The sequence below is a fragment of the Mobula birostris genome, chromosome 21 (assembly GCF_030028105.1).
Source record: "Mobula birostris isolate sMobBir1 chromosome 21, sMobBir1.hap1, whole genome shotgun sequence".
Classification (NCBI taxonomy): domain Eukaryota; kingdom Metazoa; phylum Chordata; class Chondrichthyes; order Myliobatiformes; family Myliobatidae; genus Mobula; species Mobula birostris.
The window spans coordinates 19,428,282-19,453,662 of record NC_092390.1 but is presented as its reverse complement, the minus strand read 5'-3'; the positions used below and the strand labels follow the sequence as shown (position 1 = coordinate 19,453,662).

Genomic DNA, 25,381 nt, shown 5'->3' with positions numbered 1-25,381 from the left:
ATTTCACCACCTCCTCTGGCAGCATGCATCAAATATCAATCACTTTCTGTGTAAAAACAAACCTATCCCTAAAAGACAGAAGAGATTTAAAAGGGATGAAGATAACAGAATCTGATCAGTGGAACATGTGAAAAAGGGAGGAAGGTGGGGATGGAACCAATGGGAAAAGAGTATGGGTAATGGGCATATGGAGAAGGTTGGAAGGGGGAAAGAGATAGGGAGATGGGTATCAAGTAGTTCAAGAAGAGAGGGGCAAAGGGACAGAATGGGGCCAGCTATTGAAAGTCTGAAAATTCAAATTTTAAGAACTTTGAGAATTTAGATTGAGGTAAGTACATGGATGGGAGTTGTCCAGGTGTGTTTCAAGAGGACTAGATGGGCCAAACAACCTGTTTCTGTGCTGAAAACTGTGCCATAGTGCTCTGTGACTCGAATTTGATGTCCATGTTATCACATCTCCAACCTGGCGGCATGAATACTGAATTCTCAAGCTTCCGGTGACTACTCCCCCTCTGTCCTGTTTCCATTTTCCATTTCCTCATTCCTCCTGAGCTGCCTGGTCCTTATCTTTCTTTCCCACTCTCTCCATCTGCCTTTCACCCAGACACCTTCCAATGGTTTCACCCCATCCCTCACCACCTCCATCCCTTTATTCTGTGCTCTATCTTCCTTTCCTATCAGATTGCATCATCTTCAACCCTTTGTCACTTCCACCTAGCACATTCCTACTTCTGACATCATTCCCATTCTCTCTCCTCCTGCATATCGCCCTCCTCACTTGGATCCACCCACCACTTGCTCCATCCCTTCTCTCCACCTTTTTGTACTGGCTATCTCCCCTCTTTCTTTTCGTCAAGATGAAGGGACTGGACCTGAAATGTCAGCAGTTCAATTCTCTCCGTAGATGTTGCCTGACATGCTGAATTTCTCCAGCGACTATGTTTTGCTCCAGATTCCAGCATCTGCAGTCTCCACTTTATTGGAGTATTGTTTGTCCTAATTGCCAGAAAACCTGAAGGGAATTCTTTTCTAGCAGACAGAGTACTGACACAGCAATATTTTCGCTTAATTGGTTGTTTTGTTATTTTGTATTTATCCCAATTATTCCTCCAGCCTGAATACTGCAAATGGCTTTCGTTTTTAGTACAACATTGAAAATACTGGTGAACAACAACTCTTTTAACACTCTGAGTACTAATTATTTTCCATGATTAGGTATATTAAATAAATGGTACCGCAGAACAACTAATTTCATGACATATGTCAGTGACAATAAATCTGATTCTGATTGTATTCATATATTCTCATGCACAATATAATTTGACGTACTATGCTCTGATCACCCATTGACAAGGACTCGATGGAGAGTTTATAATGGAAATGAGAATGGGCATCTTCTTTTGGTTGACATGGATATGATCCGACATACTAGGAGTGAACAGTAACTACATTGTGTATTCTCTTATCACTCACCCACTGTCCACACAGAATTGAATTCTCGGGTTTAAGCAACCATTGCAAGAGCCAGTTAAAGACTAGAGGAGAAAATATGCCCTCTGAGTTGGATATGAAATCTAGTTCCAGATCAGCAGGAATAACTATTATGCCTTTTTAAACATAGGAATGCAATTAAGGAGCAATATTTAAGCAGCTGTTACCCTATGAATGTTAACACAGCTTAACTATCTTTATCAACAGTACTCAGAGAGTTAAATGTGCATATGCCAGTATTTAAGAAAATGATTCAAAACAAACATCTGAATAACTGGAAATAGTTGATTGAACAGAAAATGTAAATTACACAAGGAGAAAGCAACCTTACAAAAAAATGAGATAATGATTAGAAAGTTATTAATGCACAATGAATGAGAAGTACTTAGATGCAAGAGTAACATCACAACCAGTAGATGATAAAAGACAAAAAGTCAGTTAGTTTCCCTTCTACCATCATGGTGGTATGTTTCTTCACTTGTTTGTTGATAATACCAATCATTCTCTATCAATGGTCACCCAGTCATGAAATAAAGCACCATTTCAGAACTTCACAGTCTGATTAAAGAAATACATTTTAAGTAGTATTGTAAAGAACGAGAGAAATGGAAAGCTTTCAGGAATGGATTTAAATCCATTGAGCTCAAGCTGCCAGTGGTGGAGATAACAGCATTTCCTACCGAATGTTTCCTTCAGTTAAGATCGTTAAGAATTAAAGAACCTTACAGGAGACATACCAGTGTGGGTTCTTCAAAACAGCAGTTGTAATTAGACCTTTCCTCCTGCACGTGTAAAAATGGCATTCCCTTTTCTAAGTTCCTTGGTTTCCAAAGCATCTGTTCCCAGAATGAGGCTTTGCTTACTAGAAGATCAGAGATGTTTCCTTCTTCAAAGAATGCGATATCCCTTCCTCCACCATTGATCACCTGCATGTCCTCCATTTCCCAGACATCTGTACTCACTCTGTCTTCCTGCAGCATTAACGGGGATAGAGTTCTTCCTGACATTACCTACCACTTCTTGAGCCCTAGCATAAGCACATCATTCTCCACAACTTCCACCATCTTCATTGGAATCCTACCACCAAACAAATCTTTACCTTCCCCAGCTCTAACTTTCCACTTTCTGCAGGAATATAATCTCCCCATGATTCCCTTGTCCATTCATCTCTCACTATGAATTTTCCTCCAGGCATGTATCCCTGCAAATAGCCAGTATGCTACACCTGTCTATTAAACTTTTGACTCATCTCGAATCAGGGCTCCGAAGAGTCGTTCCCGGTAAGGTAACACATCAGCATAATCGCAAAAGGTTGGTCTGCAGGTGCAATAAGCTATCAAGAAGGCAAATGGAATATTGGCCTTCATTGCTAGAGGGAATGAATTTAACAGCAGGGAGGTTATGCTGCAACTGTATAACGTACTGGTGAGGCCGCATCTGGATTACTGCGTGCAGTTCTGGTCTCCTTACTTGAGAAAAGATATACTGGCTTTGGAGGCGGTGAAAAAGAGGTTCACCAGGTTGATTCCAGAGATGAAGGGCTAGACTGTGAGAAGAGATTGAGTCGGCTGGGACTGTACTTGCTGAAATTCAGAAGGATGACGGGAGATCTTATAGCAACGTATAAAATTATGAAAGGGATAGATAAGATAGAGGCAGTAAAGTTGTTTCCACTGGTAGGAGAGACTAGAACTAGGGGACATAGCCTCAAGATTTGTGGGAGTAAATTTAGCACAGAGATGAGGAGGAACTGCTTTTCTCAAAGAGTGGTGAATCTGTGGAATTCTTTGCCCAATGAAACAGTGGAGGCGATCTCAGTAAATATATTTAAGACAAGGTTGGATAGATTTTTGCATGGTAGGGGAATTATGGGTTATGGGGAAAAGGCAAGTAGGTGAAGATGACTCCATGTTCAGATCAGCCATGATCTTATTGAATGGCGGAGCAGGTCTCATGAGCCAGATGGCCTATTCCTGCTTCTATTTCTTATGTTCTCATCAGCAGCAAATCGGGTCATCTATTGAATCCGTTGCTCCTGATGCAGCCTCCTCCATTGGTTAGACCCAGCATAGATTTGGTGACCACCTTGAGGAGCACACTTACTCCATCTGCAACAAGCAGGACTTCCTGTGGCCAACCATTTTAATTCCAATCCCCATTCTGACATATCAGTCTATGGCCTCCTCTACTGCAACGGTGAGGCCACTCTCAGGTTCGAGAATTGTCTGATATTCCATCTGGGTAGCCTCTAACCTGATGGGATGAACTTTAATTTAGTCCCCCCCCTCCCTCTTCTTCCATTCTCCCCTCTTACATCCTCCTTTCTCCTCACCTGCCTATCATCTCCCCTCCCAGTGCCCTTCCTCCCATGATCCACTCTCCTCTATCAGTTTCCTTCTTCAATCCTTTATCGTTGCCACCTATCACCTGCCAGCTTCTCACCTCATTCCACTTTCCCCACTCACCTGATTTCACCTATCACCTAGTTTGTACTCCCTTCCTCTCCCATCACATTCTGGCTTCTTCTCCCTTCCTTTCCAATCATGATGAAAGGTGTTTATCTGAAACACTGACTGTTTATTCCTCTCCATAGATGCTGCCTGACAGGCTGAGCTCCTACAGTATTTTGTGTGTGTTGCTCTGGATTTCCAGCCTCTGCAGAGTCTTGTGTTGAGGAAGCAGGCAATCTGCCTTCTTAACCACCCTATTATTTTTTCTAACAACTTTGAGGGATCTATCAGCATGGATTCCAAAGTCTCTCTGTTCCTCCACACAGCCAAGAATCAGGCCATTAACTCTGTATTCCACCTTCAAATTTGACTTCCAAGGTGAAAATCATTTTTGTGTTGAACTCCATCTGCTCAGCTCTCATAGTTCTGTTGATAATTATTTAGTCTCTTCATATATTAACATTTACTTAAGTTTGATTACTGACATTTGCGCATTTGCCCATTCTGCTATTTGTTGATTGCTCATGGCTGGTTGCAATATTGTTTTGTAAATTATTGGTTCCTATTGTGTTGCCTGTTATGGTATTGTCCTGTGCTTTATGCTTTTCACTGAACCACAATCAATTCTGGTATGTTTCACTAAATGGCAATGAAGTGGTTTTGATTAATATCAAGGCAATTACTGAGGACATACCTCCACAGTTTTTCTGCAATGCTTTTCCTTCCTATACATCAAGTACTCTAGAATATTTAATTCCCAAATGTATTTATCATAACTCCACCACGGACAGTTGCAAGCTGGCTGTGAAAGGAGGAGAGTGGGGCATGGGGCTAGCAACCCCATCCTATAAAAGTGCAGTGCCACAGAAACGTCAACAGAAGCTCCAAAGACCTCATCCCTGAGAGAGGAAGTATACACCAAGAAGGTGGGCTACACCTGGAAACAAGAGGGCACCATCTCCTGTTCAGTAGTTGACTCTTGGGAAACCAGGGTCACGGTTGGCACTTCCTATTACTTTAATGAAGGCTCTTTCCACTTCTCAATTTGTGCACTGAATAATGTCATCAGTGTGCAATACACAAGTTTCATTTACAGAATCAAAAATTCACTGCAACAGTGATTGTTATCTCAAAGTAAAATGAGTACATCACACAGAAAGTTTGCAAACAAACAACTGTCATAAAGTTTACAGCACCTGTTAACTAGACAACGCAGAGTCAATGGATGTTTATTGGATTTTTTGACAAGATCCTGCACATGAATTTGCTTATCAAGATAACAGCCCATGGTATTATGGGAAAGATACTAGGATGGATAAAAGATTGGCTGACTTTTAGAAGGCAAGGAGTGCGAATAAAGGGGGGGGGGGGCAGGCTTTTTTTGGTTGTTTGCCAGTGACTCAGTGACTAATTGTGTTCTGTGAAGTTGGTGTTGGTGCTGCTACTTTTCACATTATATGTCAAATGACTGAATTGATGGCTTTATAGCCAAATTTGCAGATGAAGCAAAGATAGGTAGAGGGGTATATAGTGTTGAGGAAGCAGAGAATCTGCACGACATAGACAGATTAGGAAAATGGGCTAAAAAGTGGCAGATGGAATATAGAAACATAGAAAACCTACAGCACAATACAGACCTTTTGGCCCACAAAGCTGTGCTGAACATGTCCTTACCTTAGAAATTACTGAGGATTACCCATAGCCCCCTATTTTTCTGAGCTCCATGTACCTGTCCAGGAGTCTCTTAAAAGACCCTATCGTATCCACCTCCACCACCGTTGCCAGCAGCCTATTCCACGCACTCACCACTCCCTGCGTAAAAAACTTACCCCTGACATTTCCTCTGTGTCTACTTCCAAGCACCTTAAAACTGTGCCCTCTTGTGCTAGCCATTCAGCTCTGGGGAAAAAGCCTCTGACTATCCACATGATCAATGCCTCTCATCATCTTATACACCTCTATCAGATCACCTCTCATCCTCCATCACTCAAAGGAAAAAAGGCCGAGTTCACTAAACCTATTCTCATAAGGCATGCTCCCCAATCCAGGCAACATCCTTGTAAATCTCCTCTGCACCCTTTCTATGGTTTCCATATCCTTCCTGCAGTGAGGCGACCAGAACTGAGCATAGTACTCCAAGTGGGGTCTGACCAGGGTCCTAAACTCAATCCCATGATTGATGAAGGCCAATGCATCGTATGCTTCCTTAACCACAGTCAACCAGTGCAGCAGCTTCGAGTGTCCTGTGGACTCGGACCCCAAGATCCCTCTGATCTTCCACACTGCCAAGAGTCTTACCATTAATACTATATTCTGTCATCATATTTGACCTACCAAAAGGAACCACCTCACACTTATCTGCCATGAACTCCATCTGCCACTTCTCAGCCCAGTTTTGCATCCTATCATTGTCCCGCTGTAACCTCTGATCCACACTATCCACAACACTTCCAACCTTTGTGTCATCAACAAATTTACTAAGCCATCCCTCCACTTCCTCATCCGGGTCATTTATAAAAATCACAAAGAGTAGGGGTCCCAAAACAGATCCCTGAGGCACACCACTGGTGATCAACTTCCATGCAGAATATGACCCGTCTACAACCACTCTTTGCCTTCTGTGGGCAAGCCAGTTCTGGATCCACAAAGCAATGTCCCCTTGGATCCCCTTACTTTCTCAATAAGCCTGGCATGAGGTACCTTATCAAATGCCTTGCTGAAATCCATATACTCTACATCTACTGCTCTACCGTCATCAATATATTTAGTCACATCCTCAAAAAATTCAATCAGGCACGTAAGGCATGACCTGCCTTTGACAAAGCCATGCTGACTATTCCCAATCATATTATGCCTATAGGTTAGGTTAGGGAACGTACAGGCTATTTTTTTTTTTAAAAACAGGGAGCAAATTCATAAATTGTAAGAGCAAAGGGATTTGGCAGCCCTCGTGCAGGATTCCCTGAAGGTTAACTTGCAAGTTAAGTTGGTAGTAAGGAAAACAAATGAAATGTCAGCATTCATTTCGGGAGAGCTAGTACATAAAAGCAAGGATGTAATGCTGAAGCTTTATAAAGCATTGGTCAGATTGCATTTGGAGTATTGTGAACAGTTTTGGACCCCTTTTCTAAAGGATGCACTGGCATTGGAGAGGATCTGCAGGTGATTTTGCAAGAATGAACCTAAGAACAAAATGGTTAATGCTTTGTGCCTGTAATCGCTGGAGATTAGAAGAATGGTTGGGGGTGGGGGAGAGTGGAATCTCATCAAACCTATCAAATGTTGAAAGGCCTAGAAAGAGAGGATGCTGAGAGAATGTTTCCAACTTTGGGAGAGTTCAGGACATCCTGAATCCTTTTGGAACAGAGATAAAGAGGAATTTCTTTAGCCAGAGTGTGGTGGATCTGTGGAATTCATTGCTAGAACCATCTGTGGAGACCAAGTCATTAGATAGATTTAATGCAAAGGTTTAAGTTCTCTATTAGCAAGCATGTCTAAGTTTACAGGGAGAGGGCAGGAGAATGGGGTTGAGAATGATAATATATCATCCACGATGGAATGGTAGGACATGATGGGCCAAATGGCCTAATTCTGCTCCCACGTCTTAAGGTCTTATGTTGTCTATAGCTGAAGTCAACATTTTGAAGCAGCTGTTGTGGCACTGGCCATGATCAGTATGCGCCAGAGCAAGACAGCCTGAGCAAAATACTGTTTATTTTCTCCCCGACCAATTCACCTGTCTCATTTGCCCTGAAGTTCCTTACCACTCCCATCCCCCATCCCCACAGATTTCATCCCTCCTTTTTTGTTGTCTGCCTTTATATATCCCACTCAATCTCCCTCTTGTGTGGTCCCAGATGCCTGGAGAATAGCAAACTGTATACCTTTAAACAAGGTCAGCTGCAATAAGCCAGGTGATTAATGCCAGTGAGACAAACATCAGTAGTAGGGAAATTTACTGGAAAATTAATTCTGAGGAACAGGATTAATCTACACTTGGAGAGGCATTGGCTGATCAGATGATGGTATAGATGAGTTCATTTTGGTCAGTATGAACAAAGGCCTGCTTGTGCTGAATGACTATAAATAAAAGGATGAGATTCTATAATGTGAACTATGTGGACTTAGGTTTCAGAATGAAAGGTAAATTGTCTATAACTATAATATCTGCTTACTTTTAACACCATGTGCCAGAGAGTACAGGAGTATGTGAATAGGTGAAATAAATGTGTGGCTAAAGGGTTAATATAAGAGGGAGGCATTAGATTTCTGAATCATTGAAACGGCATTTAAACCAGTGTCCAACATTCCTATGGGGAAGTCTGCCAGTGCTGTTCTAAAGGGTTAAACTAATTTAACAGGACAATATATGGTAGGAAGGAATTCATGTTTGGATGGGAGGGAGCTGTAGTCAAATATCAAAAGAAAAGTACACCATCCTAGGAGGCAGGACAAACTTAAGTATAACATGGGACATCGGAAGAACGCAAGCTTAAATTGTTTGTATTGTAATACAGGGGGTTTGACTTGTAAGGAATGTGAACATATTGATATTGAGCATATGGGAATATGATGCTGTCGCTACCACAGAGTCATAGAATTATACAGCATGGTAACAGGCCATTTGGTCCAAGTCATTCACACCTGCATTTGGCCCACATCAATCTAAACCTTTACTATACACGCAGTTGTTCAAATTTCTTTTGAATATTGTAATTTTACACTCTACCACTTCCTCTGTCAATTTGTTCCATATACCCACCAACCTTGCCCTGCAGGTCCCCTTTAAATCCTAAACTTTTCACTTTAAATCTACACCCTCTGGTTTTAGACTTCCCTGCTTGGGGGAAAAGCACTACCCATATACACCCTACATGATTATATAAACCTCTGCAATGTCATCCCTCAGCCTTCTCTACTCAAAGCGAAAGCATCAAAGCCTATCTAGTCTCTTCTTTTAACTCAAGCACTTAGATCTGTCAACATTTTAAAAAATCTTTTCTGCATCCGCTCTAGTTTATTGACATTCTTCCTATAGCAAGGTGACAAGAACTGCAAACAATACTCACAAATCTGCAAAAGAGTAGCCTCAACAATGCCTAGTACAGCTGTAATGTGACATTCCAACTCTTGTATACAATGCGCCAGCCAGAATACTTGATACTTTGGTGCCTCAAGTAGCTAAACACATACCTCTTTAAAGCAGCATTTTGGAATGTCTGGAAAGAACAAAAGCACGCTCACCCTCTCCAGCTCTTGTTGTCCTAATATCCAGGTCATCTCGGGTTCCATTTTGTGACTCTAGATAAGTAGCTGGGACCCAGCCCTGCTCTTCTGTTGTACTCACAAACCACCAGCCTGAAATAAAAGGAGCAACATTTGTTAGTGAAGTGAAAATGTGGGCTTATGTTGTTCCTATACGAAATTAAGCAGCTAAACTTCAGCTGTGTCAATGAAGAGCAAATGTACCTGTTGTTTATGGGGTAGGAGTATTCAGTGATCCAAACGAGTACATCTTCCTTTCAATTCAGCCAAGGATCCTCTCCAGAGTAATCATCACTTTCCTCAACCACATTTATTTCATTTACTACACTTCTGTCTTCCCCTGTTCAGTTAGAATATGCTTTGCCCTCTCCTCATCTTTCATCCAAACAACTTTCACATTCAATGATTAAGCTCCAAATTTTTAGTACCTCCAATGATAACCTAACATTAGAAATATCTTCCCTCTGCTACCCCTTTCAGCAATGTGAAAAGACCATTCATTCTGATTCAACTCTTCCATTTCCACCAATAGCTCCTTCCATTCACTTATTCAATCTCCCCTTACCTCCTAACACCACTGCATCCGAGGTGTCAAACTTCCTTTCAAGGCAAAGCAGCAATTTACTTAATTGGAAGAAGTGCAAGTTTAATATACTTTCTAAAGAAATCATGGAAGCATAGAATATTTACAATGCAGAAGGCCTTTATCTTGCTATCTGTGCTGGTTAAAAGGAGATACCCAGCCCCATTGCACCTTCCAACACCAAGTCCATATCCTGCAGGTTATGGTGCTTCACAAACCATCTAAATAATTTTAAAATGTTGTCTCTATGCAGTTGGTTTTTCTGTCAAGAATGAGCTAGTTTGGAACATTGGCGACACAACCAGTTACATAAATACCTCATGAACATCTAATCTACTTGACTCTGTAAGGCTGAAAAAGGCAAAATTGAATTTCTACTCTAACCTTGAGCCATTCCTATCTCGAGTCTCAGTAATTCTCATTGGCAATTTCCTCTTTGATGCTAATAAATTATGAACACATTCATGGTCTGGTAGTTCAATCACAACCAAAGCAGGCCAGACGAGTTAGCTCCATAATCCAAGGAGCAGAAGAATAAGGGGTAATGTTATTCAAACATATAAGGGAGCATGACAGGGAAAATTTTTAAGATGTTTTCACTAGTAGAAGTCACAAACAAGGAGACAAGGCTACAAAATAAGGAGCCAGTCATTTAAAACTGAGGTGCATATAAATTTCTTCTTTCATGGGGTAGGGAATCTTGAAGGTGGTAGAGCCAGGTCACTAGATGTATTTAAAGTGGAGATTGCTAAATACTTGAAAGATCATAAAATTCATTGTTACGGGGAATTGACACAGAAGAGGAATAGAGTCCAGCAAAGATCAGCTATGATCATTTTAAACGAATCAGAATCAGGTTTAGTATGTTATAAAATTTGCTGTTTTCTGGCAGCAGTGCAATGCAATACAATACATAATAATAAAATAAACAAAATTAAGTTAAATATATATATTAAATAAGTAGAGCAAAAAGAGAGGGAAAAAAGTAAAATACATATTCGTAGGTTCATTGTCCATTCAGAAATCAGATGGTGGAGGGGAAGAAGCTGTTCTTGAAATATTGAGTGTGTGCCTTTAGCTCTTGTACCTCCTTTTGATGGTAACAATGAGAAGAGGGCACATCCTGGGTGATGGGGGTCCTTAATAATGGGTGCCGCCTTTTTGAGGTATTGCCTTTGAAGTTGTCCTTGATAATGGGGAGGCTATTACCCATAATGGATCTGTCTGAGTTTACAATCCTCTGCTTCTTCCAATCCTGTATAGTGGCTTTTCGATACCAGACAGTGATGCAGCCAGTTAGAATGCTCTCCAAAATACATCTGTAGAAATTTGCAAGTGTCTTTGGTGACATATCAAGTTTCCTCAAATGCCTGATGAAATATTGCTCCCACCGTACCTTCTTTATAATTACATCAATATGTTGGGCCCAGAATGGATGTTCAGAGATATTGACACCCAGGAACTTGAGACTGATCACTCTTTCCACTGGTAATCTCTCAATGAGGAATGGGGCATGTTTGCTTAACTTCCCCTTCCTTAAATTGCAGCAGGTCTAAGTTCTTGCTTGATTCCAGCCATGACCAACTTCTCAAAGCACTTCATCATAGTAGATGTGAGTGCAACTGGGCAATAGTCACTGAGGCAACTCACCCTGCTCTTCTTGAACACTGGCATGATTGCTGCCCTTTTAGAAACAGGTGAGAACCTCCAAGTGCAGCAGAAAGAGATTGAAGATGTCTTTGAACACTCCTACCAGTTGATTGCCACAGGTTTTCACAGCCCTACCAAGAATAGCATCAGGACCTTGTGGTCTTATGGCCTGATACCTTGCGAGGGCTCACCCCCTTGAAAGATGTTCTGAAGCCAGCTTCTGATACAGAGGTCACAGTGTCACCAGAAGCTACAGGAGTAGGCACAGCTGTAGTTTCATTCTCCCTTTCAAAGCATCCATAAAAAGTGTTGAGCTCACTTGGGAGTGAAGCATCGGAGCCATTCACGATATTAGGTTTCGCTTTGAAAGCAATGGCCTGCAAACCCTGCCAGAGCTAATGAGCTTCTGATTCCATCTCTGACCTCAATCTGAATTTTTTTTTTTGCTCTTAAAATAGTTTTTCCTAGGTCATACCTGGACTTGTATAGTTCTGGATCCATCAGTCTTAATGCCACAGATCTAGCCCTCAGCAAGCTACAAAATCTCCTGGCACATCCATGGCTTATGGTTTGGGTATGTACGATTATGTTCTCTTAGGCACACACTCATCCAAACAGATCTTGATGAAGTTGGTGACAACTGTGGTGTATTCATTCAGATTCAAAGATGAATCCCTGAATATTGTCCTGTCCAAGGCTGTCCTATAGGCACTCCTCTGCCTCCCTAGGTCCTCACCACTGGTGCTGTAGTCTTTAGTCTTTGCCTATGCATTGGGAGTAGAAGTACCGCCAGGCTTCTTCTAGTTCCATAGGTGATATGTTGGTGGTAGTTGTTCTCATATTTCTTCAAGCTGGCCGGGTTGAAATCAACCCTCCCAGCCAGTTATTGGGAAGCATCAAGGTGCATTGTTTCATGCCTGCTGATTACGATGCTCAGTTCCTCCAGTGCCTACATGATGGCTTTAGGTGGAATGTACTCTGCTATCAGGATGGTGGTGGAAAACTCCCTTGGCAGATAAAAAGGATGATATTCAACTGCTAGATGTGTCAGGTCAAGTGAGCGGGACTGAGATACAACCACCACATCTTTGCACCACAATGAGTTAATCATAAAGAAGACTCCACCTCCTCTACCTTTAGAAGATTGAGCAGAATTATCTTTGTGGTGAATGGTGAAGCCATGGGCCTGCAGCACTGCATCCAAAATAATGAATGAGAGCCACGCGTCCATGAAGCAATGTACACAGCAGTCCCTGATGTCCCTCTGGTACAACAATCTTGCTCTGAGGTCTTCAATTTTATTTTTCAGAGACTGTATGTTCACCAGTACGATAGTAGGGAGTGGGTGTCTAAGGCCATGGCATTTCAAACATTCTTATAGATGCCAGTTTCCATTTTCTTAAAGGAGGTCTGCCTAACCTAAGTCTGTTGCCTGATGTTCACAAATTTTGAGTATCATTAGAATTTTTTTAAACTTCTTAAAATGGGCTCCTGACTGAAGTTCTTATGGCTTTGACTGTGGATTTCAACTGTAGTAGTCCTAAACAGAAATATTTGATGATTCCCATCAGCTTTGCACATGAAGTGTTGCCACTTATTGGCGCCATCTTACCAGGTTGGACAGGTTTGAAGAACCTGGTGTCCTACTTCTGCTCCTATTTTCTTGTGTTCTTGACAGAAAATAGATGGCCTTCACTACACTAACAAGCATGAAAAGCAAGGATTTATCAGCATTGTCGAAAGCCATCAACAACCCAAGGATTCACCTTGCTGAGAACTAAGTACAGAGGAGTGCTTATAAAGGTGTTGCTAGAAGGAGCATTAGGAGCATCAGTGACTCCACAGTTTGCTAATTGCTAGAACTTCACACCATCTCAGAAAAGCCTTCCAAATTCATAACCAATTACGAAATGCACCACTGAATACTTCTGGCATGAGGTCATAACCTTATTAGCCTAATTTGAGAAGAGGTGATCTAATTGGGACTACATTTAAGAAAGCAAAAAATTCCAACTGCATTATTTGCATTAGTGTCTCACTTCAGATTGTCATGGTGAAAGTCATCATAGATGATCTCCTCTTCAACTCTCCTCCTCTATGACCATAACCTCAACCCAGAGACACAATACAGACTCTGCTTATCATAGAGTCATATAGAGTTATAGAGAGTTACAGTACAATACAGGCCCTTCAGCCCACAATGCTGTGCTGACTCTATCTACTCCAAGATCAATCTAACGCTTCTCTCACATATCACCTTCCAGCTTTTTTTCATCCATGTGCCTAAGAAACTCTTATATCTCTCTAATATGTCCACTTCTACCACTACCTCTGGCAGCACGTTCCAAGCACTTAACACTCTCTCTGTACTAAACCCACCTCTGACATCCCCCCATATTTTCCTTCAATCATCTTAAAATAATGCCCTCTGGTATTAGTCATTTCTGCCCCGGGTAAAAGATGCTGGCTGTCCAGTCTATTTATACTTCTTATCATCTTGTACACCTCTATCATGACACCTCTCATCCTCTTTTACTCCAAAGAAAAAAAGCCCTAGCTTGCTGAACATTTCCTAATAAAATATGCTAATTCAGGCATTATCCTGGTAAATCTACTTTGCACCCTTGCTAAAAGTTCCACATTGTTTCTATAATGAGGCAACCAGCACTGACCCAAGTGATCTAAACAGGATTTTATAGAGCTGCAACATTACATCATGGTTCTTGAACTTAATCCCTCAACTAATAAAGGCCAACACACCATACACCTTCTAAATCACACAATCAACTTGCGTCACAACTTTGAGGGATCTATGGATGTGGACCCCAAGATCTTGCTAAGTGTTCCACATTGCCAAGACTCCTCCCATTAACCCTGTATTCTGCCTTCAATTTCGACCTTCCAAAGTGAAACACTTCACACTTTTCCAGGTGAACTGCCACTTTTCAGCCCAGCTCTGTATTCTATGAATGTCTTGCTGCAACCTATGTCAATTTTTTACATCATCCACAACACCAACCTTTGTGTCATCTGCAAACTTACTAACTCATCCTTCCACTTCCTCATCCAAGTCATTTATAAAAATCACAAAGAGCAAGGGTCCCAAATCAAATACCTGCAGGACACCACTGCTTACCCATCTCCAGGTAGAAAATAGTTCCATCTGCTCCCACCTTCTGTCTTAAATGAACAACACCATTTGGCTGTTCATTTTATGGATAGTCAAGTTTCCCTGGATCCCATGCTTCTTGATGTTCTAAATGAGCCTAACAGAGGAAAGCTTGTTGAAAACCCTACAAAAATCCAAATACACCACACTCACTGCTCTACCTTCATCGAATTGCTTTGTCACTACCTCAAAGAATTCAAGCACGCTTGTTACTCATAATCTGCCCCTCCCCAAGCCATGCAGACAAACCCTAATCAGACTAAGTTTCTCCAAATACTTGTGAATCCTTTCTCTAAGAAACCTCTCCAATAGTTTGCCCACTAACGATACAAGATTCATTGGTCTGTAATTCCCAGGACCATTCCTATTATCTTTCTTGAAAAAAGGCATAAGCATTTGCTATCCTCCAGTCTTTTGGCAATACTCCTGTGGCTAGTGATGGCATAAAGATCATCATCAAAATCACAGCAATTTCTCCCTTCACTTCCCATAATAACCAGGGGTATATTCCATCTGGCCCTGGGGGCATTGATCCTAACATTTTTCAGAAGTTTCAGTAAATCCTCTTTCCTAACGTCAATATTTTCTAGCATATTAGTCTGTTCTACGCTATTTTAACACCTGTCAAAGTACCTCTCACTGATGAATACTGTTAAGAAAATGTTCATTAAGGAGCTCTCCTACCTCCTCCGACTTCAAGGTACATGTTTCCTTTTTTATCTATGACTGGTTCTACCCTCATTCTAATTCTGTTCTTCATGTACTTTTAGAACTTCTTAGGCTTTCCCTTAATCCTACTAACCCAGGTCTTCTCATGACCCCTTTTAGCTCTCCTAAGTCCCTTCTTAATCTCCTTCTTGGCTAACATAACTCTGAACAGTCTGATCCTTGTTATGTAAGCCTTAAACATGCTTCCTTCTTCCTCTTCATCAGATGTTCCACTTTTCTAGTCAACCATCATTCCTTCACCATACCATCCATTCCCTGCCCCATGCACCTGCTCTCTAAACAACCTCCACATTTCCATTGTACATTTCTGAGTCTACCCGAGTTCTGTAACTTGACCAGATTCATTTTCTAGTACCAGATCCAATATGACGTTTCTTCTAGTTGGCTTGCTCACATATGGTGTCAGGAGTCCTTCCTGGATACACTTAAAGTCTGCATCATCTAAACCTTTGCGCACAAGGAGCTGCCAATCAATACTAGGGAAGTTGAGGTCACCCATGACAACAGCATTTTGCAGCTTTCTGAACTTCGTTGACTGATTGTTCCTCAGTGTCTTTGTTGCTATTGGTGATTTATAGTATAGATTTATACTCTCAATAGTAATTGTCCTTTCCTGTTCCCTACTTCCACCCACATTGATTCAGTAGATGATCCCTCCATGACATCCCTCTTTCTGCAGTTATGATTCTATCCCTAATTAAGCAATGCTACTCCCCCACCTCCCTTACTTCCCTCCTTGTCCCTTTTCAAGATTCAAGAATGTTTAATGTCATTTCCAATACACAAGCGAAAAGGAGAACAAAATAATTGTTACCCCGGATCTGACACAGCACAAAAAAAATACAAAACACCAGTTTTAAACCCTGGAACATCTATAAGCTATTTCTGTCTTTGTGACAATCAAGTCTCTGTAATGGCCACAACATCATAGTTCCCTGTACTAATCCATGCGCTACATTCATCAACCTTGTTCCTGGTACATCTCGCATTAAGGGCAGCATATTTCAACCCATCCAACTGACTGCATTTATACCTTATTGATTGTTTTCCTTCCTCACAGTCTCTCTACATGTTACATCTACCTTTACACCAACTCTCCAACCCCTAACCTGGTTTCCATCGCTTTGCCATCCCCATGTTTAACTGTATGGAAACTGGCCCCTTCAATCCAACTCTTCCATGCCAACCCAATACTCTACCTGAGTTTGTTCCATATACCTGCATTTGGCCGCTATCCTTCCAAACCTCTCCTATACATGTATCTAAATGCCTTCTTAAATATTGTAACTGAACTGACTGCTACCACTTCCTTTGACAGATCGTTCCACGTATCCATCATCCTCTCCCAGATCATCTACCTGTTACCTACACATTTCACCCAACAGATTCCCTCTTCCATCTGGTTTTATCTGTTCTTCATCTCTCACCAATGGTTCCCATTATCACTACTTAACAGATTCCAGCTCTGGCAGCTTTTGTGTTCCTGCTCATTGCCCAGCAGCTGTCTCCACCTTCATCCATCTATCACACAACTGCCTCCTTCATTCCCTACCTGGCTCCATCTGCCCATCATTTTCCACCCTCCTCAGTCCACCAATCATCTGTGACGGGGTACCTGTCTCACCCCTTCCCTCTCTGCTTTATACTGATTACCTTCCCTCTTCACTCTCAGTCCTTGATGCAGGGTTTTGACCCAAAATGTTGACAATTTCTTATCCTGACACAGATTCCGTTCCACCAGTTCAGTTCCTCTAGTAGTTTGTGTTTTGCTTAAGCTTCCAGAATCTACAATTTTTGTATCCCTTGTTGGGAGATCGATTTTATCTTTTAGTGTACGAGAGGTTCATTCAAGAGTCTGATAAGTGTCTGGAACATCTGGATAGTGAAGGTGCACACATCAGGATGCTCTTCATTGACTACAACTTGTATTCAACACCTGCATCCCCTCAAAGCTAATCAATAAGCTCCAAGACATAGGCCTGGATACCTCCTTGTGCAACTGGTTCCTTGATCTCCTCACTTTCAGAATCCTGTCAGTTCGGATTGGCAATGGCATCTCCTCTCCAATCACCATCAGCACAGGTGTACCACAAGGCTATGTGCATAGCCCCTTGCTTTACTGACTTTATACTTATGACTCTAAGGTTAAGTATAGCTCCAATGCCATATTTAAGTTTGCTGATGACACCATTGTTGTTGGCTAAATCAGAGGCGGTGATGAATTGGCACATAGGACAGAGATTGAAAATCTGGTTGAATGGTGCCACAACATCTCACTTAATGTCATCAAAACCAAAGAGCTGATTATTGACTACAGGAGGAGGAAAACAGGCCTTTTCAGGGAACCGGAAGTGAAGAGGGTCAATAACATTAAATTCCCACGTTATCATTTCACAGGATCTGCCTTAGGACCAGGCATAAGTTTCATCACAAAGAAGGCATCACAGCACCTCTACTTTCTTAGAAATTTGCACAGATTCAACATGTCATCTAAAACTTTTATGAACTTCTATAGATGTGGTAGAAAGTAGCCTGACTGGTTGTATCATGGCCTGCTATGGAAATACCAATCCCCATGAGTGGAAAAGCCTACAAATATTAATGGATACAGCCTAGTCCATCACATGAAAAGGCCTCCCACCATTGAATGTGTCTACAAGGAGCACTGTCACAAGAAGGCAGCATCCATCATTAAGAACCCCGACCATTTAGTCCATGCTCCCTTCTTGCTGTTGCCACGCATAGGATTTACAGGAGCCTCAAGACCCTCACCACCAGGTTCAGGAACTGTTATTACCCTTCAACCATCAGCTTCCTGAACCAGAGTCATTAACTTCACTCACCTTAACAATGATTCCACAACTTATGTACTTACTTTCAAGGACTCTACAATTTCTGTCACAATATTATTTATTACTTATTATTGTTTCTCTTTTTGTATTTCTAGAGTTTGCCGTCTTTTGCGCATAGGTTGTTTGTCCATCCTTGTGTGAAGTTCTTCATTTTATTGTTTCTTTGTAGCTATAGTGAATGTATGTAAGGAAATGAATCTCAGGGTAGTGTATGCTGACGTACAATAATAATAAATTTACTTTGAACTTTGGTAGAAGCTATCCTTAGAACTGGTGATTCATGTTCTCAGGCTTTTGCATCTTCTGTCGATGGGAGAGAGGAAAAGAGAAAAATGGCAGATAGCGGGATGAAAATAATCTTTTACATAATGTTCAGGTAAATATGATGGGCTAATTAGCTTCTTTTTCTTCGATATTGTTCTAAGAGAAAGAACTGCTGAATACTCTCAGTAATACCCTGGAGTATTGTGTGCAGTTTTGGTCTCCAAATTTGAGGAAGGACATTCTTGTTATTGAGGGAGTACCAGCGGAGGTTCACAAGGTTAATTCCCGGGATGGCGGGACTGTCATACGTTGAACGATTGGAGCAACTGGGCTTGCATACACTGGAATTTAGAAGGATGAGAGGGGATCTCATTGAAACATATAAGATTATTAAGGGATTGGACACACGTGAGGCAGGAAGCATGTTCCCGCTGATGGGTGAGTCCAGAACCAGAGGCCACAGTTTAAGAATAAGGGGTAGGCCATTTAGAACAGAGCTGAGGAAAAACTTTTTTACCCAGAGAGTGGTGGGTATGTGGAATGCTCTGCCCCAGAAGGCAGTGGTGGCCAAGTCTCTGGATGCTTTCAAGAAAGAGATGGATAGAGCTCTTAAAGATAGTGGAATTAAAGGTTATGGGGTTAAGGCAGGAACTGGATACTGATTGTGGATGATCAGCCATGATCACAGTGAATGGTGGTGCTGGCTCGAAGGGCTGAATGGCCTACTCCTGCACCTATTGTCTAATTCAGAATTAGCACACCGCTAGCTTTAAGTAGTTTAGATTTCTGTATTTTCAAAATGCTCCCATGTTTGTTACACTAATTTTACAGCATGAAATAGAGCCAAAAGTTTCAAAAATTGGTTCAAGACCTATACATAGTCGGGGGGACTTCCGGTAGCGCTCATGGAGTGAAGTCACGTTCTTGACTCGCTCCATTACCTCTGAGTTTTTCTTCTTATGATCAGCTATATTTTAATTAACCATTAAGGCATCGACTTTTACAATAATTTGAAACAAATTGGGCTCTTTGATAATCGGATGCGTTTAAGGTCTGCTATGTCTAAGAATGGAAAAAACGGGAAGGACGGCAAACCTCCGGGTAGACCGTAAAGTACCGATTTCCCTCCGACTGAATCACCGGTGACTTTGAAAGCTATATCGGAGCTAATTCAAAGGGAAATTTCAACCTCTATTATGGAGCTGATTCGTGAGGAAATTTCAATTAGTTTCCAGAAAATTGCCGATGCAATCGAGAAGATACAAATATCTATTACGGAACATCAGTCGGCTATATCTGATCTTCAAAAATCCACGCAACAAAGTGAGCTCACGATGGAGAAAATCGAAGAAACAATTAATGTAATGAAGAAGAAACTCGACTTTTTGACCTTTAAAAACTCTGACTTAGAATCCAGAATGCGACGGCAGAACCTTCGAATGATTGGGGTGCGTGAAGCTGTTGAATCTGATAACCCTATGAAGTATTTTTCTCAACTTTTAAAAGATGCATTTCCTACTGTATTTCCTGACCAACCACCGTTATTGGATCGTGTTCATAGAGTTCCATCATACTCGCTTAGGTCAGATAAACCTCGACATGTCATTTTACGTTTTCATTACTTTCAAGACAAGGAGAAACTGTTTCGTTTCGTTCGATCTAAAGGTTACATTGATTTTCTGGATCTTAAGTTCCGATTCGTGGAGGATTTCAGTAAACCAATCTGGGATCAACGGGTTCGTTACAGATCTGTGATGTCGGAACTCTACAAGATGGATTTAAAACCAGCGCTGCTTTACCCTGCACGTCTAAGGATTCGTACGTCGGATGGAGCCCTCTGTTTTTTTTGAATCTGCTTCGGATGCCCAGAGTTATCTGGATCAATTTTCACCTTCAACATCTTAATCGTAATTTTTAACTATCTCTGTTGAGCGGAGGTTGTGAATTTGTCAGTCTTAATTTTTTTTTGTCCTATATGGGCAGAAAAGTTTATTTTTGATTATTTAATATGGTTGCTAAACTTTCTTTTTAACTGCGTCATTCCTTTCTTTTTCCCAGGGGATTCTGGGTGGTTATTCCCTCACCGTCATTTTACGTATTTCCTTTGTGGCCTTAAATTTTGTAGTTTTTTTTAAAATCTACTTTGTTTTGTAGGTTTTCATAACTAGTTTATGTTAATAATCTCATTTTTTTTTGGTTTTGTTTACTTATAGGGTCTGGGGTTTGTTGCGGTTTTTTTAATATTTTCTGGCTTTTACTCTGTTATATTGTGTGTTTGTTTTAATTGAGTTACCTTTTTTTATTCTCTTACTGTTTTATAATTAGCTGATCTTTTTTTATATTTACACTTTTTTTAGGGAGCGTATACCGGAAGTCATGGGGGTAGTTTTAGTGCTTGCTTCTTTCGGGTTGGTCTGCATTAGATTTAGCCTTGGGGTCATGGGGTGGGGGGTGGTGGGAGGGGCTTCATGTTTTAGTTTCTTTCTTCTTGGGCTATGTACATTATTGAAGTATTGGTTGCGTTCTTCTTCCCGGTATCTCTTATTTGTTCTGTTCCCTTTCTGGGTTCGTGGGTCGAGCCTATCGTCAATCCTCCTTGATGCGGGTTGACTTTAGGGTTTATGGAGTCTATTATTAATTTTGTCTCCTGGAATACTAATGGTCTTAATCATCCTATTAAAAGGAAAAAAGTCTTTAAAGTGTTCCGGAGACTTAAAGCACAAATTTTATTTTTACAAGAGACCCATGTGCGGAGGGGGGACAGACTACATTTTTTTAAATTCTGGAAGGAACAACAGTTTCATTCGAACCCCAATGCTAAGATTCGAGGCGTCTCTATTTTTATAGACTCCTCAGTTACTTTTATACAACATGATATTATTTCTGATCTGAATGGTAGATTTCTATTGGTTAGTGGTCTATTATTTAATAAAAAGGTAGTTTTGGTTAATGTTTATGCTCCTAATATGGATTGTCCGGAATTTTATAAATCATTATTCAATCAGTTCCCGAATTTGAATGAGTTTTCATTGATTTGGGGCGGAGATCTGAATACCTGTTTATCTCCAGCTTTGGACCGTTTGGCTCCTCTACGGACCTTACTTAATAAATCTGCAACTTTGATTAATTCATTCCTCTCTGATTCTGGGTCGATGGACATTCGGCATTTTTTGCATCCACAGGAAAAAGATTTTTCTTTTTTTTCCACATGTTCACCATTCCTATTCAAGAATTGATTATTTCTTTATTGATTCTCGTCTTATTTCTTCAGTGATTAAATGTGATTATGACTCTATAACCATTTCGGATCATGCTCCACTTAAGCTTTCTATTAAAATTCAGGCCAATACACAAAATAATAGACAATGGCGTTTTAATTCGTTGTTGCTTCAGGACTTGGACTTTGTTAACTTTATGAATGAACAGATTGATCTTTTTTTTACAATTAACTATACAGAGGATATTTCTGTGAACATTCTTTGGGATACTTTTAAAGCTTATGTTCGTGATCAGATTATCTCGTATTCTGCTGCCTTGAGGAAGAAGCTGAAGCAGGAGGAGTTGGTAATCATGGACAAGATTAAGGAAATTGATAAGAAATATGTTATAGCTCCTTCTGAGGAGTTATATAAACAAAGAACTGAACTTCAAATGGAACACAGTTTATTACTTTCGTCCTCGATTGTAAACCAATTAAAGAAAACAAGAAGTGAATTTTATGTACACAGTGACAAAATTGGCAAACTGTTGGCTAATCAACTGAAGTCTAATTATGCTAAATCTCAAATTAATCAGATTTATAACCAAAATGACCGACTGATACTTGACCATGTGGGGATTAATCAAACTTTCTGTGATTTTTATTCTTCCTTATATCAATCAGAGTCTCCTCGAGATTCTAAATATATGAATGATTTTTTAGATAATCTAGACTTCCCTGAGATTTCACAGGATATGTCTTCTATGTTAGATACTCCCATTACCACGGATGAGATTAAGAATGTTATTTTCTCTATGAATTTGGGGAAAGCTCCTGGCCCTGATGGGTTTACCGTAGAATTTTATAAATGTTTCGCACCTTCATTAATCCCTTGGCTCTGTAGGGTTTTTGAGGCTTCATTAAAACTTGGTAAACTTCCTGAATCTTTCAATAGAGCGTCAATCTCTCTAATATTAAAGAAGGATAAAGATCCTGCTCAATGTGCATCTTATAGACCAATATCTTTATTAAATGTTGTTTCTAAAGTTTTTTCTAAGTTATTAGCAAATAGATTAGAAAAAGTACTTCCTTTTATTATTTCGGAAGACCAAACGGGTTTTATTAAAGGTCGTTACTCTTTTTATAATATTCGCACACTGTTAAATATTGTTTATACTCCCTCACAAAATGTTCCTGAGTGAGTTATCTCTTTAGATGCTGAGAAAGCTTTTGATAGAGTAGAATGGCCTTATTTATTTAAGGTGCTTGAAATGTTTAATTTTAGCTCGAAATTTATATCCTGGATTAAATTGTTATATCATTCTCCTGTGGCCTCGGTCGGTACTAACTCTCTAAGTTCACCTTTTTTCCCTCTTTTTCGAGGTACTCAACAAGGGTGTCCTCTTAGTCCTTTATTATTTGATATTGCATTAGAACCTCTTGCAATTGCCATTCGAGAATCTCCAAATATTACTGGGATAACTCGGGGCTTAAAGTCCCATAAAATATCACTCAATGCTGATGACTTACTTTTCTATATTTCTAATCCCCAAAAATCCATCCCTGCTGTTTTAGAGCTATTAGCACAATTTGGTCTTTTTTCAGGTTATAAATTAAATCTTAGTAAGAGTGAACTTTTCCCGATTAATAAACAACTTCCCTTATATCATAACTTTCCATTTAAATTGATTAATAATTATTTTTCATATCTTGGGATTAAAATTACTTGTAAATACAAAGATTTATTTAAGATTAACTTTTTACCCTTAATTGACCATATTATTCAACTTTCATCTAAATGGTTTCCTTTATATTTAACTTTGATTGGTCGTATTAATGCAGTTACGATGTTTTTTTTGCCAAAATTTTTATATCTATTTCAGGCATTACCAATTTTTGTTCCAAAATCTTTTTTTGATAAAGTTGACTCCAAAATTTCTTCATTTATTTGGCAAAATAAAAACCCGAGACTGGGTAAAATACATTTACAGAAAGCTAAGAGAGATGGAGGCTTAGCATCAACTAACTTTAGATTTTATTATTGGGCAATTAATATTCGACATATGAAATTTTGGTTACTTGACCAGGATATACTATCCATTCCTAAATGGGTAGCATTGGAATTACAATCTGTTCAGGGCTATACACTTGGCTCTATTTTAGGTTCCTCTCTTTCTTTTGAATTGAAACGCCTTAAACAGTGTCTAACCCGATAGTTAAATATACCTTACGTATTTGGTTTCAATTCAGAAAATTTTTTGATCTTAACCAATTTGGGCTAGCGATTCCTATTTTAGGTAACATATTTTTTCCTCCCTCTTTTACGGATCGTGCTTTTCAAATTTGGAAGACTAAGGGTATTTCACGGTTTTTGGATTTATTTTTAGATGGTTTCCTTATGTCTTTTGAACAATTATCTAATAAATATAATTTATCAAGAATACATTTTTTTAGATATCTACAAGTTAGAAATTTCCTAAGTACTATACTTTCTTCCTTTCCAATGCTTCCTCCTACATACATTTTAGATACTATAATTAACCTTAATCCATGTCAGAAAGGTGCATCGGCTATTATTTATAATATTATTATGAAACTTAGGAAAGCTCCATTTGATAAGATTAGGTCAGATTGGGAACAAGAATTGGGATCTATTATTTCCGTGGATGACTGGGGGCAGATTTTACAATTAGTCAATACTTCCTCTATCTGTGCTAAACATTCCCTAATTCAATTTAAAGTTGTTCATAGAGCACATATGTCCAAAGATAAATTAGCTCGCTTTTATTCTCATATTAATCCTTTTTGTGATAGATGTCCGGGGCAGATAGCCTCTTTAACTCATATGTTTTGGTCTTGTCCTACTCTGGAAACTTTTTGGAGAGACATTTTTAATATTATTTCCAAGGTATTGAATATAGATATCTCTCCTCACCCTATTACTGCTATCTTTGGACTACCTAAAATTTCCAGTAATCTTTCTCCTTCAGCCTGTAGAATGATTGCATTTCTTACTTTAATGGCAAAAAGATGTATCTTACAACATTGGAAAGAGCTTAATGCTCCAACTACCTTTTTTTGGTTTTCTCAGACGATATTATGCTTGAATTTGGAGAAAATTAGAAGCAATCTTTATGACTCTTCATTTAAATTTGAACAGACCTGGAGATCTTTTATTCAATATTTTCATTTAATGTAATATATACCCTTCTTGTTTTTTTTACTGTTTTTAATGGAGGTCGGGATTGAGGACGTGATTTTAAGTTTTTTAACTCTGTTTGGTTTCAAGTTAGCCCATTGCTTTGCTTTGCTTTTAGTTAGTTGCACGGTGGGTTTTTTTTTGGGGGGTTTTTTTTCCTTTTCTCTATTGATATATATATAAAAATTAGTATACTATTATGTTACCTTGGTACGTTATGTTTAAATTACATTGTTTGTATCATTTTTTTTGTATTAATATCTCCTGTAATTTTATTATATTCTAACAGTGTATTAGTGCCTATATGGCTTACCTTTTTGTATACTTATTCAATAAAAAGATTTAAAAAGAAAGACCTATACATAGTCAGCATCTAAGAGCATGTTCCAAGTCAAACTGAATAAATAAGCTGGCAACCACCGACTGAACTGCTCAGGGAACCACTGTGAATAGGAAGCTTTGTGCTGCTATAGGCTCTCTAACAAATCTTGCCACCAAGTGAAGTTGCTACCATTCCCTGGCTTAAAAAG

General features: G+C 39.8%; 1 protein-coding gene across 8 annotated transcripts in view; it reads right to left on the bottom strand.

Annotated features, from left to right (window-relative positions):
* Positions 1-25,381, bottom strand: part of sh3pxd2aa (SH3 and PX domains 2Aa) — a 315,062-nt gene that overhangs the window by 65,439 nt on the left and 224,242 nt on the right. For all 8 annotated transcript variants that reach the window (XR_011882687.1, XR_011882688.1, XR_011882689.1 and 5 more), the window contains one exon: positions 9,186-9,299. Coding sequence is in view for 5 of the 8 variants with exons in the window: in XM_072239102.1 (XP_072095203.1) it covers positions 9,186-9,299 (114 nt within the window). In the remaining 3 variants the exon portion in view is untranslated. The remainder of the gene's footprint in view (positions 1-9,185; positions 9,300-25,381) is intronic.